Source organism: Asparagus officinalis, chromosome 4, assembly GCF_001876935.1.
Source record: "Asparagus officinalis chromosome 4, Aspof.V1, whole genome shotgun sequence".
NCBI classification, from domain to species: Eukaryota; Viridiplantae; Streptophyta; class Magnoliopsida; order Asparagales; family Asparagaceae; genus Asparagus; species Asparagus officinalis.
The window spans coordinates 64,680,120-64,698,818 of record NC_033797.1 but is presented as its reverse complement, the minus strand read 5'-3'; the positions used below and the strand labels follow the sequence as shown (position 1 = coordinate 64,698,818).

At 37.9% G+C, this 18,699-nt stretch overlaps 1 protein-coding gene across 1 annotated transcript in view; it reads right to left on the bottom strand.

The window, feature by feature from the left end:
* The window catches only part of LOC109837598 (2-isopropylmalate synthase A-like), a 41,594-nt gene extending 26,532 nt beyond the window's left edge, over positions 1-15,062 (bottom strand). The window contains 2 exon segments of the mRNA XM_020405912.1: positions 14,524-14,763; positions 14,765-15,062. Coding sequence (XP_020261501.1) covers positions 14,524-14,763; positions 14,765-15,009 — 485 coding nt within the window. The 5' untranslated portion in view covers positions 15,010-15,062.

Sequence of the window (18,699 nt, the reverse complement as noted above, 5' to 3'; positions counted from 1 at the left end):
AAGAATTTCCATAATATAAGTGAGCAAGTGAATAGGGCAAAGATTAATCTGTAAAATGCTTAAAGCAACTTGCAAGCTGATCCTCTCAATCCAGTTCTGATTACACAGGAAAACAATTGCATAACTACTTTCAATAGGTTGTTGGAGTGTGAAATGTCCTTCTACCAATAAAAATCAAGGATTCAATGGATTGTGCAGGGTGACAGATGTACAAGGCACTTTCATACTTCAATAAAGATTAAGCAGCATATTAATAGAGTAAATGTGCTCTACAATAATGCAGGTGATAAAATTACTGATGGTGAGGGCATCATTCAAGAAATTATTGCCTTTTATAAGAGTCTTATGAGGTCAAAAACAACTACTTCAAAGACTGACAATAATGTCATTAGTAAAGGGCCATGTTTAAATGAAGCACAAGCAAGTGTTCTATCTACTACTGTGACCAAGGATGAAATTAAAAATGCAGTTTTCTCCATGGATGATATTAAAGCTCCAGGGCCTGATGGATTTAGCATATCCTTTTATAAGTCTGCATGGAGTATCATAGGAGATGAGATATCTCTGGCCATTCTTGAGTTTTTTAGAATTGGGAAACTCCTTGGTATGATTAATTCTACATCCATATCCTTAATTCCAAAAGTGAAATGTCCTAAGACCCCTTCTGATTTTAGACTCATAGTTTGCTGTAATTACCTATATAAGATCATTTCAAAAATACTAGATAACAGGATTAAACATGTTATGGGTTTTTTTGATAAATAAGGCTCAAAGTGCCTTTGCTAAGGGAAGGCAAATATCAAGTAACATTTTGCTGGCTCGTGAGACTGTGAGGAACTATAGCAGAAAACACAATTCTCCTAGGATTATGATGAGTATTGATATCAAGAAGGTTTTTGATACTATAAATTGGGATTTTCTTAAAGAAATGCTTACAGGTCTTGGGTTCACTAAAAAATTTACAAATTGGATTATGATTTGCATTTCTTCTGTCAAGTACTCTATTTCTTTAAATAACACTCTTCATGGATACTTCAAAGGAGAAAGAGGTTTGAGACAAGGTGATCCCATCTCACCTTATTTGTTTACATTGGGTATAGAGTTCCTGTCCAGGAAATTAGATATGCTCAAAGAGAATAGATCTTTAAGTTTCATCCTAGATGTGGTGATCTAAAAATAACACATCTAATTTTTGCTGATGATCTCCTCCTCTCATCAAAGGGTGACCTACATTTTGTTAAGTTGCTCTGCAATTGCTTCAAGGAATTTAGTGATGTATCAGGTCTGGCAGCAAATCCAGTAAAATACAAAATTTTTTACAATGGTGTTGATGACAATAACAAAGGTCTGGTTAATAATTTCCTGAATTTCACTGAGGGTGCCTTACCTATCAACTACATGGGAGTCCCTTTGATATGCAAACGTTTATCATACACTGATTGTTCTCCCCTTTTAAACAAAATATCAGGCCAGTTCTAGGCATGTCTGAAAAACAAGATTCTTTCTTTTGCAAGCAGATTACAGGTTATCGAGAGTGCTATACTTAGCATTCAAATATATTGGACTTCAAATTATGTTTTGCCTGTTAAAGTTCTGTAGAAATTGATGAAATGTGCAAAAATTTCCTATGGGACAAAATAGAACAAATTCACAAAATTCCACTTGTTTCTTAGGATAAGGCTTGCTTGAGTAGAAGACTGTTTGTGGAAAAATTTGCAGTAAAAGAAATGAAGGAAAATTGATTTGTATTCCTTTAATCTCACTTACAATTGGGTTTCCTGATTACAAATAAGAGGAGAATGATCTGGATTCTCCCCTTTGTTTAATTCTGGGTTCTTCACGGTAGCAATGGAGTGCCTCCCTCGAATGCTCGCGTCGAGTTTGCTCTCCGTTGACGATCCGAACGTCTTGTTTCACTGGAATGTGATTTTCTCCTCACGATTTGACGTTGTGGAGAACTTGCAAAGCAAGTTTTAGAACTCTTAATGAGTTGATAACTCTGAACGAGTTTGAAACTCTATGAAAGAGTTGATTTAACCGAAAATCGGTTTGACAAGCCAAGGCCGAAGGCTTCAAGGAACTTTTTCGCTGTAGGAAGCTCCAGTAATTCGCCCAAAAGGTCAGCCGAATATCTCTTCTTTGCTGCCAATTCTCAGGTCCAAAAAGTCAGCCCTTAACTCGGTTGAGTTTACCCCTATTTATAGGAGATTAAGGTATGTAACCGCCTCCTTAATTTGCTCCTAAGTGGGGCAGAATGGGGTATACCCGCCCCCTTAAACAGCTCCCCAAATCGTGCGGAAATGGTTTTGAAACTGTTCAATTCGTGCTTTCAACGAGTCAAATGCTGAAAAATAGCATTCAGTGCCCGAACTCTGCGTTTTTAGACTAAAAACGCAGAGTTGGGCTTGTTTTGGTGGCTGAACGCACAGGTCACGCTGCGTTATAAATCTGAAACGTAGAGTTGGGACGCAGAGATGAATTCTGTGTTTTGGCATCTAAGACGCAGAGATGAACTCTGCGTTTTGGCATCTGAGATGCAAAGTTGGAACACAGAGATGAACTCTGCATTTTGGACCTGAGACGCAAAGTTGGAACACAGAGATGAACTCTGCGTTTTGGACCTGAGACACAGAGTTGGAACACAGAGATGAACTCTGCGTTTTGGACCTGAGATGCATAGTTGGGCTCTGTACAGACTCTGCGTTTTGATTCCACGAACTCTGCGTTTTGACTTTGGAATATAGTCACGACTTCTGTGTTTTGAGTTTAGAACGCGGGCATGACCTCTGCGTTTTGAATCTCAAATGCGGTCACGACCTCTGCGTTTTGAGTTTAAAACGCGGGCATGACCTCTGCGTTTTGAGTCTTGGATACAGAGGTGAGCCTCAGGCGGGCTCGTTGAGCTTCAGGCTAAGTCCAATGTTCAGGCGAAGTGCAGTCTCACAGACGGACTTCAGAACATAACTTGCTACGAAGAACAGATCATAACTTTTAAACCGTAAGTCGGAATGGGACAAATTATATATAAAAATCGGCTATCTCGACGAGACGAAGCCGACCAAACTTACCCCATAGGGTTCGGTTTGCTCCACCAGTTTTGCCAAATTCCTTTCGGTTTGAGAGATGTCTGCTTTTTAATATGAAGAGACCGTCAATTTGTAGTCTCTTTTGCTAGAGCGTTGCAAAGATCGTCACCTTGTAACATTCGTCTTGGCTCCTTAAAAATATGAGAGTCAGATTGTAACTCCCGATGTTGATTGTGAAGGCTATTGATTAGAGCTTTCATCAGTTGTTACGAAGGTCGTCAGATTGTAACCTTTATCGATCTACGTGAAAGTCTTCAAATTATAGCATTCTGGAAACAGTCAAATTGTAACTTCCATCATCGGTGTTTAATGGGGATAAGCTATCTGTAGTGATTTTTAGACAGCCTACAGAACCCCCTCCAAAGTTTTCAAAAGTTCGTGGTTGACTGAGACGAATTTTCGGAATACTTTGGATCTCAACTCTGATCTTGGAGCTATTGATTCCTTATCATAAGGAGTTGTTCTTTGCACCCGCTTCGAAGGCATCTTGGTTGAAGGTCATAAGGAGTTGTTCTTTGCACCCGCTTCGAAGGCATCTTGGTTGAAGGGGTTTTCCATGCAGGACTTGTGTGATGATGAGCTTCAAATAGAAACTGTAAGGCATCTTGGTTGAAGGGGTTTTCCATGCAGGACTTGTGTGATGATGAGCTTCAAATAGAAACTGTAGTGACGGTACAAGCTACTCATGAGCAGAAGCTATCAAATGTCACGTCACGGCTCACCTCCATTCAGCGATGGGCCCGCAAACATTTATAGGATTTTTAACAAACCCTCAGCCATCAACGGATTTGATAAGCCTTTACCGACTACCGTTTGATTCGGGCTAGCATGTGAATTATTTGAATCCGTTTCACATATAACGTTGTGCTAAGAGAATAAACCCTCTTAGACTTGATGCTATGATTTTGAATACATAGACTTTGTCATTTTCACGGAAAAAGACTAACCGGCGACGCGTGTTAGGCGTAGACTTATCTCTAATTAGGGATCGAGATAAAGTCCCCCATGCGTGAAAAACATGGATTTTGGTGCTACGATGTTAAATACGTAGGCTTTGTCACTATTTCTTCCTGTGTTATAGTGCCAGAGGGGTAGTATTAACTTGGCATGAATTTTCACTTAGAGTGAAATTCAGAAATTTTCTTCACTATCACTAGGATAATTCCAGAAAATCTTTAATCCGCTGGGGATTTTATAATAAAAACTTGCTATCCTTATTGAAAATGGATTAACAAGTTCATCGGGGGTTTGACTGTTAGAAGTGTGATGTTAACCTAACAGTATTTTATGGACCTATCGCTCTATTGAATAGGGTCGATAAGTTGATTGTCAGAGGTTTGGTGTTAACATGACAGAAATTTGTTACGATCGGGGTAACTTTGTGGACTTATCATCCTATTAAAGAGAGACGATAAGTTAATTGTCAGAGGTTTAGTATTAACGTGACAAGATTTGTGTTGCGATTGAAGTAACTTTGTGGATTTATCATCCTATTGAAGAGGATCGATAAGTGAATTTGTCAGAGGTATGATATTAACGTGACAGGAAGAATATTACGATCGGGGCAATTTTGAGGACTTATCATCCTATTGACGAGGATTGATAAGTTAATTTGTCAGATGTGTGGTGTTAACGTGATAGGAATTTGTGTACTTGTGACTTGCACAAGATTTTAGGAATTAACGTCTCGCTGGGGAGAATTGCTAAGTGAGTTTATCACCAGAAGCGATGAATTCTAATACATGTGATTTGAACAAGATTTTGAAGACTTAGTATCTTGCTGGGAAAGATTACGATTTGGGCAATTTTGAGGACTTATCATCCTATTGACAATGATTGATAAGTTGATTGTCAGAGGTGTATTATTAACGTGACAAATTAGGAGTATTGACAATGATTGATAAGTTGATTGTCAGAGGTGTATTATTAACGTGACAAATTAGGAGTGATGCAAGCTGCATTCATGATTGTCAGAGGTGTATTATTAACGTGACAAATTAGGAGTGATGCAAGCTGCATTCATACTCTGTGGGGGTGATGATCATCAGAAGTGTAATGTTAACTCGACGATGTGAAAGATTTGTTACTCTTAATCCAATAGATTCCAAGTAACCAACTCCTAGTCTTGATTAAAACTTAGCAGGGGAATAAAAAGAGGTAGACAAGGCACATCGCCTAGTGGAGCACTATCCATGAAATCGGAATAGAGGCACATCACTTGGTAGGCCATTATCTGATAAGTTTGACTATCAGAGGTAACTGTTAACGTGATAGTTTTGGTGAACCCGCCATCTTATTGAAGAAGAATGTCAAGTTGATGGACTATCAGAGGTAATCATTAACGTGATAGTTTTGTAGACCTGCCATCCTATTGAAAAAGATTGGCAAGTTGATGGACTATCAGAGATAATCATTAACGTGATAATTTTGTGGACCTACCATCCTATTGAAGAAGATTGACAAGTTGATGGACTATCAGAGGTGTATTGTTAACTTGATAGTTTTGGCGGATTTCGTGGTTGACAGAGGTATTTTATTGAACGTGACAACTCAGAAATTTATTATTCATAATCCAATGAACTAAAAATAAATCAACCCCTAGTCTTAAACAAGTGCAAGGGGGAAAAAAAGATAGACATGACACATCGCCTAGTGGGCTGCTATCTAACGAGTTTGACTATCAGAGGTAATTATTAACATGATAGTTGTTGGACCCACCATCCTACTGAAGAGGATTGGTTTCAGTGGCCGTAGTATCTTCCCCATCTGACCGAGAAGATCGGGTTTGGTCCGATTGCTCAGGTTGATCCTGCCTACTTTGTTCTTTAGCTTTGATCCTGGCAATAATTTTTTAAGCCTGTTCGCCTTGAGAGATTAGTTGTCTCCAGGAACAGCATTCTGTAACCCTCATTTGTGCTAGAAGGTCGGTCTGCAAGTTGTGTCGATAGGTCTCCACTAAGGTAGACTATGTCATACTTGACGAACATCGGAGAACCATGCTTCAGAACCTCTTGACGAAGGCTTTGACGAACTCTCTCTTCTTCTGCTTAGTGGCGAGAAGGGTATGGATGGAGACTTCTGTATCCTCTTCAAAGAATCTTGATGGGAAGAGTCTTTCTAGATCTGCCCATTTTTTAATACATCCCGCAGGCAGTTTCCTGAACCATTCAAAAGCAACTCCCTTGAGGGTGCCAATGAACAATCGAACTAGTATGACGTCGTTTGATATCACATTCCCAGTCTGTGACTTGAAATGATAGATATGTTGATTCGATGATCCCGTGCCGTCAAAAGTTTATAGCGTTGGGACTTCGAACTTTGAAGGATAAGGGGCTGCATCCCATTCGGCAGGATAGGATTTGACAACTCCCTCGTCTTGGAGCTCACTTCTGTTAGCCATGGCATTGAGGCGGGCTTCCAATTCTTACATTTTGGCAGACTAAAGATTTTGCTCGTTCTCCGTCTCTCTTGCTTCATCAGAGGAAGATTTCAGGTTGTGGGCTCCTTGATCAGAAGCAACACCATCAACCACTTTTTCCTTCCCTTTGCTTGTGTGAGGTCGGGATGAAGACGTTTTTCCTCTCCGGGAATATTCTTGCCTGGGTGGCGAATATGTCTTCTGAGATTTGGCCTTGTCTGCGACGATTTGAGTCAACAAGTCCATGAGTTCATTGATGGCCTCCTGCTGAGATTTGAGCATGGCCTCCTGTTCGTCAAGTCTCTTCGCGAGATCTTCATGGTTTCTCGTCATATAAGCGGAGCTCTCATGTTCAACAAAAAAGCTTGATGATTGGGACTCTGTAATGGCTGAGTGTTCATCATCAGAATTGGTTCCTCTGGCTAACCTCCGATAGTTAATAGAGGGAATGGCTCTTGTTCGCGTCCGAGTGCGTTGGTAGACTCCTTCAAACTCGTTAGTGATTTCTCTGACGGTCGGTGAACGACTTGTCTTAGAATCATTGGAACTAGGACCCGAGGCTTTCCCTCTGCCGATCACATTGATAGTGACCTTAGGATATTCGGTCTCTGGAGACTTCTTCCTGTGAGAACGTCGTCGTTGGTTGGGCAAAACAACGTTCGTAAATTGGTCGAACACCAACAGTTTGGCCGCATATGAGCAGCATTGACATCCCGAGAGGACCATAGGAATCAGTCGTTCATATTGGAATGAACAAATGACTTGTTGCATCGGTCTTTCTCTCGATATGAACTCTCTCAAGTCTGTTGTAAAGACTCGAGAATTACTCACTGATCGTGAGGTTTGAATTGAAACCCTCAGTCTATGATTGGACAGGATTGACTCCTGGTGAACATGGATCTTGAATCCACATTGATCTTTTTGAACACGACGAATCACATCGTGTTCTGAAGAAGAAACACGAGGGTCGTGTTCTGTTTTACTAACGCTAGACCGAAGTCGGCATTTTTTGATGAAACGCACCTTTGTCGGTTGCGTTTTTGTCGGTTAACGCAGTTCGTAAGTCCACGTTTTGGATCTTAAACACACTCCTGAGAGTTGCGTTTTGGTTCTGGGACGCACTCCTGAGAGTTGCGTTCTGCTAGATCAACGCAGTTTTAAGGTCTGCGTTTTGATGTTGGAACGTGCCTCTGGGGGTTACGTTCTATTTGGGAAACACACCCTTGAGGGCTGCGTTTAGCTTGGCTTATGCAGAGCTTGTGTTGAGGCTCACAAACACGGAGCTCGCGTTGATTGGAGGGTCAGCTTTTTTGGAATTGTGCTGAAGCTAAGTCTTCTCCTTTAGAGAGGGGACTGTATGAACAGTGCAATCTCCAGGGGAGATAGTCTGTAGATGAGTCGGCCACAACTGGAGCTTTAGTCTCCTTAGAAACCTTATGGATCTTACGCATAGCCTTGGGGCTAAGGGATCCAAAGGAGAGGGCCTCCTCGTACTTGGCTTGATCAAACTTCACGACGAGAGTCTCGACCGTTGTTCCAGCGAGCTTGACGTCGGATTGCGCCACCACTTCTTTATCAGAGAAACTAGTCCCCAGCAAAGTCGTCATCTTTTATTTGTGGAAAAATTTGTAGTAAAAAAAATAAAGGAAAATTGATTTGTATTCCTTTAATCTCAGTTACAATTGGGTTTCCTGATTACAAAAGAGAGGAGAATTATCTGGATTCTCCCCTTTGTTTAATTTTGGGTTCTTCACGGTGGCAATGGAGTGCCTCCCTCGAATGCTCGCATCGAGTTTGCTCTCTGTTGACGATCCGAACGTCTTGTTTCACTGGAACATAATTTTCTCCTCACGATTTGACGTTGTGGAGAACTTGCAAAGCAAGTTTTAGAACTTTTGATGAGTTGATAACTCTGAACGAGTTTGAAACTCTATGAAAGAGTTGATTTAACCAAATATCGATTTGACAAGCTAAGGCCGAAGGCTTCAAGAAACTTTTTTGCTGCAAGAAGCTCCAGTAATTCGCCCAAAAGGTCAGCCGAAGATCTCTTCTTTGCTGCCAATTCTCAGGTCCAAAAAGCCAGCCCTTAACTTGGTTGAGTTTACCCCTATTTATAGGAGATTAAGGTATGCAACTGCCTCCTTAATTTACTCCTAAGTGGGGCTGAATGGGGTATAACCGCCCCCTTAAACAGCTCCCCAAATCGTGGGGAAATGGTTTTGAAACCGTTCAATTCGTGCTTTGAACGAGTCAAATGCTAAAAAATAGCGTTCAGTGCCCGAACTCTACGTTTTTAGACTAAAAACGCAGAGTTGGGCCTATTTTGGTGGCTGAACGCACAGGTCACGCTGCGTTGTAAATCTGAAACGTAGAGTTGGGACGCAGAGATGAATTCTGTGTTTTGGCATCTAAGATGCAGAGATGAACTCTGCGTTTTGGCATCTGAGATGCAAAGTTGGAACACAGAGATGAACTCTGCATTTTGGACCTGAGACGCAAAGTTGGAACACAGAGATGAACTCTGCGTTTTGGACCTGAGACGCAGAGTTGGAACACAGAGATGAACTCTACGTTTTGGACCTGAGACACAGAGTTGGGCTCTGCATGGACTCTGTGTTTTGAATCCACGAACTCTGCGTTTTGACTCTGGAATGTAGTCACGACTTCTGCGTTTTGAGTTTAGAATGCGGGCATGACCTCTGCGTTTTGAATCTCAAATGCGGTCACGACCTCTGCGTTTTGAGTTTAGAACGCGGGCATGACCTATACGTTTTGAGTCTTGGATTCAGAGGTGAGCCTCAGGTGGGCTCGGCGAGCTTCAGGCTAAGTCTAATGTTCAGGCGAAGTGCAGTCTCACAGACGGACTTCAGAACATAACTTGCTACGAAGAACAGGTCATAACTTTTAAACCGTAAGTCGGAATGGGACAAATTATATATAAAAATTGGCTATCTCGACGAGATGAAGCCGACCAAACCCACCCCATAGGGTTCGGTTTGCTCCGCCAGTTTTGCCAAATTCTTTCCGGTTTGAGAGATATCTGCTTTTTAATATGAAGAGACCGTCAATTTGTAGTCTCTTTTGCTAGAGCGTTGCAAAGATCATCATCTTGTAACCTTCGTCTTGGCTCCTTAAAAATATGAGAGTCGTCAGATTGTAACTCCCGATGTTGATTGTGAAGGTTGTTGATTAGAGCTTTTATCAGTTGTTACGAAGGTTGTCAGATTGTAACATTCATCGATCTACGTGAAAGTCTTTAAATTATAGCCTTCTGGAAGCCGTCAAATTATAACTTTCATCATCGGTGTTTGATGGGGATAAGCTATCTGTAGTGATTTTTAGACAGCCTACAAAGACATGAGGGTCTGGGCATCTATTCTGCAACTACTTGGAATATGGCATCAATGCTGAGATTAATGTGGCATATTCATATTAACAAAGAAAATCTATGGATTAAATGGATACATAGTACATATTTAAAGAATAATGATGTATGGCACAATCAAGCTAAAAGTTGGGATTCATGGATATGGAAGAAGATGTTGAAAGTTAGAGATAAGTCCATAAGCATTTGTGGAGGTATAAACAACTTGATGCAGCTCATTTAATCTTGCTCCAAAAATTCAAGGATTCAGCTTTCAGCATTGTACAATGCTCTCTCCCCTAATACTTCAGTTGTGTCATGGCACAGAACAGTTTGGGAGACTACAAACATCCCCAGTCACTCTTTTGTTTGTTGGTTAGCAATCCAAGATAGGTTGCTCACAATTGACAGACAGATTAAAAAGGGGATTGTGAATTTTAATAATTGTTGTATGTGTGTTGGCTCTAAAAACAAAAATCATCTCTTCTTTGAATGTTGTTATTCAAGAGAAGTATGGACAAAGGTCATGGATTGGCTTCAGTTCAGGTGGCAGTGTTGTGATTGGAATCAGATTGTGAATTGGTATAGTTGCAGATTGAGGGGAAATGGATTCAAACAGAGGATAAAAAGATGGCTCTTACTACAATAGTATATAGCATTTGGAGAGAGAGGAATTTTAGGATTTTCAAACAAAAGGCAAAACCTACAGATAAGCCGTTTAAAGATATCAAATTCAGCATGTTTTCTTGTGTTTTCAATGGCTCTTTTAAAGATGAAGGCAGAGAATGGATCATTTCTCTGTGATTTGCTTTGGAGAGTTTTCATTGAGGAGTTTCAAAAGGAGAAGTATAAGCAATGATTGTCTTGGCTCATGATCTCAGCTACTGTCTGGCTATTTGCTGAGGTTCTTTTTCATTGAGGAGTTGTTGTTGAGCTCTGCTTTCTTTGAGTTCTAGCTACAAGTTTATCTCACATTTTATCTCACATATGTGATGAGATTCTTGATGTACATACATTTTACATTTTGGTGATGAATAAAAAAATTTTATTTCCCAAAAAAATATAGTCTATTATCTTTTCTTCTTCTCAAATAGTTCTATTTCCTTAACCTTTCCCATCTTGAATTTGCAACGCATGGAGCATTTATATTTTTTATTAGCACTAATATAATACACATGCTTTGCAATTAAGCGTACATGTTTAAAGTTTTAAAGTTTTTATTAAATAGTAAAATTATATGTTAACAAATAAAACTGTATAATAATATTACTTAAAAGAAATGTATGAATTAATTATTGTTGTGTAGTTACTGTAATTAAATATTTTTCTTATAATGATCGCCCAACAGTAACCTCTTTTTAATAAGCACTCCAAGTCTAAAATTGTTCTTAAATAAAGTTGTTAATTCCATAAGTTTTCTTAAATATGTCTCTCTAACTCGAAAGTTGTTAACTTAAAGTCTAAAATAACTAAGCTGCATTAATCTCACTAGTTTTCTCCTGATGATCCCTAGATAGTTACACTTAATGCATGCATATTGTAATAGTTACCTCTTATTATAATTATTTAATAGGGTAAATTACACTAAACTCTTATGAACTTTCAGCCCGTATGGCTATGAACTTTCAAAATCATGATATACCCCTATAACTTCTCTGTTTTAAAGAAAACCCCAAATAACTTTTTAAATTTTGTAGATAATCCACATAAATTAGAATTGGAAAATGACATAAAAATATATTTTGAAAGTTATTGGGGTTTGGTGCAATTTATCTAAAATATATTAGAGACTTTCTACAAAGGTTATTAGAGGTTTAGTGACTTCGAAAGTTCATAAGGTCTATTTACTGCAAAATGCTGAAAGTTCATGGGGTTTATTATAATTTACCTTATTTAATATTATAATTCTTAGTTCATGTGATACTATTAAAATAATTATACTATCTATATACTATAAAATATTCATCTAATTCATTTTTTCAAATTATGCTCTTAAATAATTTATAAATATTTTATAAATTTTATTATACTATCATTAATAATTTATAGTAAAATTGTTGGTATTAAATATTTTTTAAATGTTTTTAATCATTACTAAGTATAGATTATTCAGTATCATACAATAGTCTTTGAGAAAATACTCTAGCAACAATTTTAAATTATTTATTTAATTTATTTAATAATACAATATAAATAAATAGTGTAATTCATAATTTATATGATATTATTAAAATAATTATACTATTTATATGATTAAATATTTATTCTATTTATTCTATTGCTTATTTAATTATGATATAATTTTTAATAATATTTAGTAATATGTTATTCTATTTATACAATTATTTTAATTATTTTATTATAATTAATAAGTAATTGTTATAATAATTTAATTGGTTACTATCAATAATTGTGTATACCTATTTTATAAATTATTTTATTGTACTATTTTTAAACAATTAATAGTTATAATATTATTGATAATTATAATTATTTAGGAAGGTGAGGAGGTGCATAATTAATAAAATGTTATATGTATTTAATGGATGATTAATTAGAGATAATGTTATAGTTAGAATTTATAAAAATTTGAGATGGCAAAAAAGAAAATTAAAAGTTTTAACATTCCAATCCTCTTTTTATAGTAGTATAGATATAGATTTGTCTCTTATTGCCCGTTATATGTTGGGGCATCTAACAACAGAAACCCAACCGAACCGACCTTCAAATTTGGTTCGGTTCAGTGTCAATTTGATTGAAATTTATTAACACCCACCGAACCAATGGTATGCAGTACTACTATAGTACGAAGAAGAAGTCGAATGGGAATAGAGATTCTGTTATAAAAGCCCATAGAATGGAGTGATTATACCTTTCGAGGGTTGTTTAGAGGCTTACGTACGCTAGGAATATCAGTTATTTTTGTCTATTTATGGTATAACCACCACTTCCTACATTTTGACTAGATTTCTATTTCTAGAATTGTTTTGGAGCCCGAAGTAGAAAAAGTAAAGGGCAAAAGTTTGTTTTTAAAGTACTGTACAATATACAAAAGTTGACGAGTTTCATATTACTAGTTTTCTAACTGTGCAAAGTACGGTGTAGAACTAATAACCTATCTTATACCAAAATGAAGATCTTGATGACAAAGGGTATAACCATCCATTCCTACCCACCGTAGGACTGATTGTGATTGGATTCTATTTCTAGAAATGTTTTGGAGCGAAGTAGAAAAAGGAAAGGGGAGCAGGTTTTTTAGGTTAAAAAACAAAAACTTTTTATATCCCGTAGTTAGAGCAAGGGCAGCAAGCTCCTTGCGCCCCCTCTCAAGACCTATGTGGCGGTGGGAGAGTTTGCAAGCCCTCCAGCAAGCTCCCAAGGAGCTCCCAAACCATCTCCTTAGGCTGACGTGGACATTGAGAGCTTGGGAGTTCCCAAACGCTCCACAAATTTGTGGAGCGCTTGGGAGCTCCCAAGCTGTGCAAGATTTACAAAACCACCCCCCCACAAAAACACAATTGCAGAGTGATCAAAATCTACCCAAAAAAAGAAGCAAAAAATCCAACCTTTTCCAAAATAAAGAATGCTCGATTAATCAAAATAGTGACTTTGACCGGTTCTAACCTGATAGACCATCTCCGATCGGCAAGTCCCCTCTTCGATCAGCAAGGCCTGAGCTCCGATCGGCAAGTCCTCGGCAAAATAGAGACTTTGACACGGGAGATGAAGAGGCGTGGATTTGATTCGACGGGAGATGAAGAGGTCTCAAGGTTTGGGTTTGGGGTTGGGGATATGAAGAGGTCTCTTTTGAGATGAGGGGAGATGAGAAGGGGCTTGGTATTCCTGATGAGAATTTTAAGTGGCTCAGTCTCTTTTGTTTGTTTTTTTAATGATTTAATGAAATAGAATAGATACAAAGATCTGGTAAATGAAATAAATGAGCAATTAGAGTTGAAAAATAACCGTTGAGTAATGAGTAAAATATTAAAATAGAAGAGGGGTTTTTTGATATTGGTGGAGCTCCTAACTAGGAGCTTGGTGGAGCTCCATAAAAGAAGGAGGGCCTCCCAAGGCTTATTTTTTTAATTTTTTATTCGAAAATGCTTGAGAGCTCTTGAGAGCTTGGTGACTAGGACTCCCAACTAGGAGCTTGATTCACTTGCTCTTAGTGGGGTATCCAAATAATAGATAGGGTGGCACTAGGGGCACGCCCCCAACCACACCTCCAACCACACCCACTCTCTCATTTGCTACAGTACACCGGGCCCCACATGTGATTTTAAAAATTTAAAATTACATATGGAGCCCGGTGTACTGTAGCAAATGAGAGGGGTGTGGTTGAAGGTGTGATTGGGGGTGTGCCCCTATCATTTTCCTAATAGATATACACAACATTAAATAAATGCGGAAAGAGAGCACGTGTTCTGTATAAAATATGAAAGTTGACGAGTTTCATATTATATACGGCGCACTACGATAAAGAAGTGTTATATCTAATATTATTTTAATTTTTTATTGCACTGTTAAGACAGCTCACCTTATAATTTTGGTATTTGTATATATAATAATTATTATAAAATTATATCAATGAAAATAGATTTTTTTTTAAAAAACATCACGCGGTGCGTAGATAATAAAATATTAACGAAACTGACCTCACGGCGTCCTCGGCAGCGAACGTTACATCCTGACATCCCAAACTCCGAGCATACGCCACCATCTCCACAGCACGTGCCACCACCTCCTCCCTCCCCATCCTCAGCTTATGCTTCATGTGTATCTCGCTCGTCGCGATAAACGTCGACAACCTCGGCCTCAGCGCCCCCTTGACCGCCTCCCACGCTGCGTCGATGTCCCTCTTGCTGCTCCTCGCCACCGCGCCGATGACAGGCGATGTCCCTCTTGTTTCTCCTCACCACCGCCCCGATGATAAGCGCGCGCCCGTCGGCTTGCATGAGCGTGCCGACACCCTCGGCGATGATGTTGACGCTGAGGTCGAAGAAGGGGCGGGCGATGGAGAGCTTTTGGTCGGCGGTCATGGCGGCGCCAGGGGCTTGCTCGCCGTCGCGGAGAGTGGTGTCGAGGATTCGGACGTAGAATGGGTCGGAGATGAAGTTAGGGGAGTAAGGAGGAGGAGTCATACTGTTAGTAATTAGGAGCTCAACGATGGAGGGAATGGAGAACAATGGTGCGGTGGGCAAGTGCGTTAATATCTTAGACTATAAAGTAATTTGAAATTATGTAAGCGTTCGAAAAAGAATCGCAATAAATCAGACTCAATTAAAAAATAATTTAGATACCTAAAAACATGGGACCCTACATGAGACAGATGAGACAAATAAGATGTCGGCTTTCTGTTCAATGATATACTATTCATAAATAATGCATGAACAGTACACCATGGGACAAAAAACCAACACATTATCTGTCTTACGTAAAATCTCATGTTTTTTGGTCTCTACAGTACCACCCTAAAAAAAAAAATAATGCTAGGAGCACACCATGAACCACACTCTCAACCACACCCTAACACTCTCTATAGTGCTAGTGGGCCATGCATGATATTTTTAAAAAAAGAGCTTTGCTACAGGGACCCAAAATATGGGACCAATAGAGGGGACAAGTGAGGTGTCCCCCTCCTATTGGATAATGAGTTGACCATCATTAATGATGGTCAACTCATTATCCAATAGGAGGGGGACACCTCACTTGTCCCTCCTATTGGTCCCATATTTTGGGTCCTTAAAGAATTTTTCTTAAAAAAATATCATGCATGGCCCACTAACACTATATAGAGTGTAGGGATGTGATTGAGAGTGTGGTTCATGGTGTGCCCCTAGTGGGACTCTAAAAAAATTAACTTGGAGTCGAACATACTCATGATGTAAACTCAGCTGCAGCGTCTAGATGATATAATATTATCGTAATAAATAGTTCATACTTCCCCATGTTACCTAAAATGACATAATACCAGTTTGTAGACCCCACTAGACATGTGAGGACTGCTAAAAGAATTTAAATCCTTGGGGGAGGTGGTACGGGCCCGGCCGCGCCATCCCGGATTTGTCACTATCACTAACCCATAACACGTGGCCTATTATAATAATAGATCTTTTGCGAAAAAAAGACTATTACTTATTGTATTGAAGTGTTTATATATATAGTAATGAGAAAAGTTATAAAATTATAAGCAATATAGAATAAAAGTAAAAAAAAAAAAAAAAGATAGACTAACTATATTACTTGACATTCTCGTTAAACTCATGGTGGATAGACTATCAGAACGGCATTCATGTTAATCTATTGAGAATCAAGTTTAATTTGTGATGTGATTCTCTTGTATGTTCTCCAATCTAACAATCCTTCCTTTTAAATTGTTTAATTTGAGAATAAAATTTGGTAGTTCTTCCTCTTATACATTCTTCATGATTTCAGATTCAAAAGGGTTATTATAATTTGAATTTTATGAATCCAATTTAGAAGAATTCATGTTTGATTGAAAATTAGGGTTTGGTCATTATGTCATGAATATGCATGAATTTTTGAGAAATTTAGACATTTTAATTCAATTTTTATTATGTATTCATGGTTATATGAATTTTGATAAACAATCAACAAAGAAAGATTTCAAGTTAGAAATCTTAATTAAAAAAATGCACTACAGTGTTGGGTTTCTGCCGCTGTAGTGTCGGTGAAGAGAAAAAAATTTAGGTGCCTCGTTAACCCAGCAGAGTCCACAGACCCACCACTAATATACGTCGGTGAAGAGAAAAAAATATTTATTTAGGTGCCTCGTTAACCCAGCAGAGCCCCAGACCCAGGCTCTGTGAGGAGTGAAATCTTGATGTTGTTCTCCCTTGGCATAGTAATAGGTTAGCAGGCTGAGGTTAAGTGTAGAACCTAAGGTAACTAGCCCAATAAAAAAAATAAAATAAAATAAATTGACGGGCTAGCACACTTAGGCCCACTGCAGTGTTAGGCCCACATTTGGAATTTATTTTTTTAATTTAGTGAATCAAACCCACATGCAGTGTTGGCCTCAAATTAGAATTTTATTTTATTTTATTTTATTTTATTAGATTCAAATTTTAGCATTAAAGTTTATTAAATATATATGATGTATTGAAAAGAATTGATTGAAACAACATGTTACTAAAGTAGCCTCTCTTGTGTAAATCAATTTTTTTTAAACATCAAATTGGTAGTGTGTATGTGGTTTATGCAAAATATTAATCAGCCCAAAGGAGAATTGATATTTGAATGAATCATATGCATACCAATGGTGATAAATATATGACTATTATTCTGTTTAACATGTGACCAATAAATCAGTCCAAAGAAAGGTTTATTGTTTGACATGTCTTATTGTCAGTGTTTGATCACTGCACCAAGATTACCACTTGTAAATTAATATTTCTATCTAAAGACTAAATATTAATATTGTGTTAGGTATCTTGAGGTGGGTACCGCCAATTTTGAATTCATAAACTTTGATTTGGTTTCTTATGTGAGCGTATTTATTTTCTTTTGTTGTTCTTTAATCTAGCTATTAGTTCTATTTCAAACATTACTGCCAACATTAATTTAATTTTTATGTTAAATGACACCAACTTCAAGTAATGACAAGAGAATATTATGATAGTTCTCGGAGTCATTGATCTCGACCTTCCATTAAGGCTTCCTTTTTCTTGCACCTCTTATAGATAAAAGTTCCACTGATGATAAAAGGGACATTGAGAGGTGGGAGAAGTCTCGCATATGTATGATGATCATGAAGAGGGCTATTCCAAAAGCATTCAGGGGCACTATGTCTGAGAAGATAACTACTGTCAAAGAGTTCCTTGAAGACATTGAGAAAAGTTTGCTAAGAATGAAAAGGTTGAAACTAGTATACTTTTAGTAAATCTTATCTCAATGAGATACAAAAGCAAAGGGAACATAAGGGAGTACATCATGGGGATGTCTCAAATTTCTTCAAAGCTGAAAGTACTTAAGTATGAACTCTTTGAGAACTTACTTGTGCATTTGATTCTCATATCTCTTCCCACACAATTCAGTCAATTCAAAGTGAGTTACAATTGTCAAAAGGAAACTTGGTCTCTTAAGCTTATCTCATATTTGTGCAAGAAGATGAAAGGTTGAAGTAAGAGAAGATAGAAAGTGCTCATTTGGCTAGTACTTCCAACGACAAATGGGAGAAAAGAATGAAAAATAAGAAAGCTGTAGAAGCTCAACCATGAAAAAAATAATATAAGGTAAATAATATAGATAGTTGTTTCTTCTGTGGGGCTGCGGGAGATAAAAAGAAAATTTGTACCAACTATCATGAATGGCCTGCAAAAAAAGGTACACTTTTTAATTTTATTTATTCTGAGGTTAATTTATCTTCGGTACCTAGACACATGTGGTAGTTAGATTTTTCTACCACAACTAACATCAGTATGCCTATATGTAGGGTTGTCTGAGCTACTGAAAGCCAAGTGATGGTGAAAGATGCATTTATGAGAGCGATGTCAAGAATGTTGAAGTTGAGGCAATTGAGACATTTAGGTTATTGTTAAAGTCAGGTTGTTATTTAAATTTGAAAGAGACCTATGTAGTGCCGTCATTTAGATAGAATTTGGTTTCTATTCCTATATTGGATAAATTTAGTTACTTTTATTCTTTTAAAAATGGTAAATTTAGTCTTTTTTCAGAATTCAAATTGGGTTAGTACTGGTTCTTTATCTTATGTTAACGTTGATAACCTTTATTTAGTTGATACGGTTTCTTCATATCATGAAACCTTGCAATTAAGCACTCGATGTGCAAAGAGAAAATTAACCAATCAG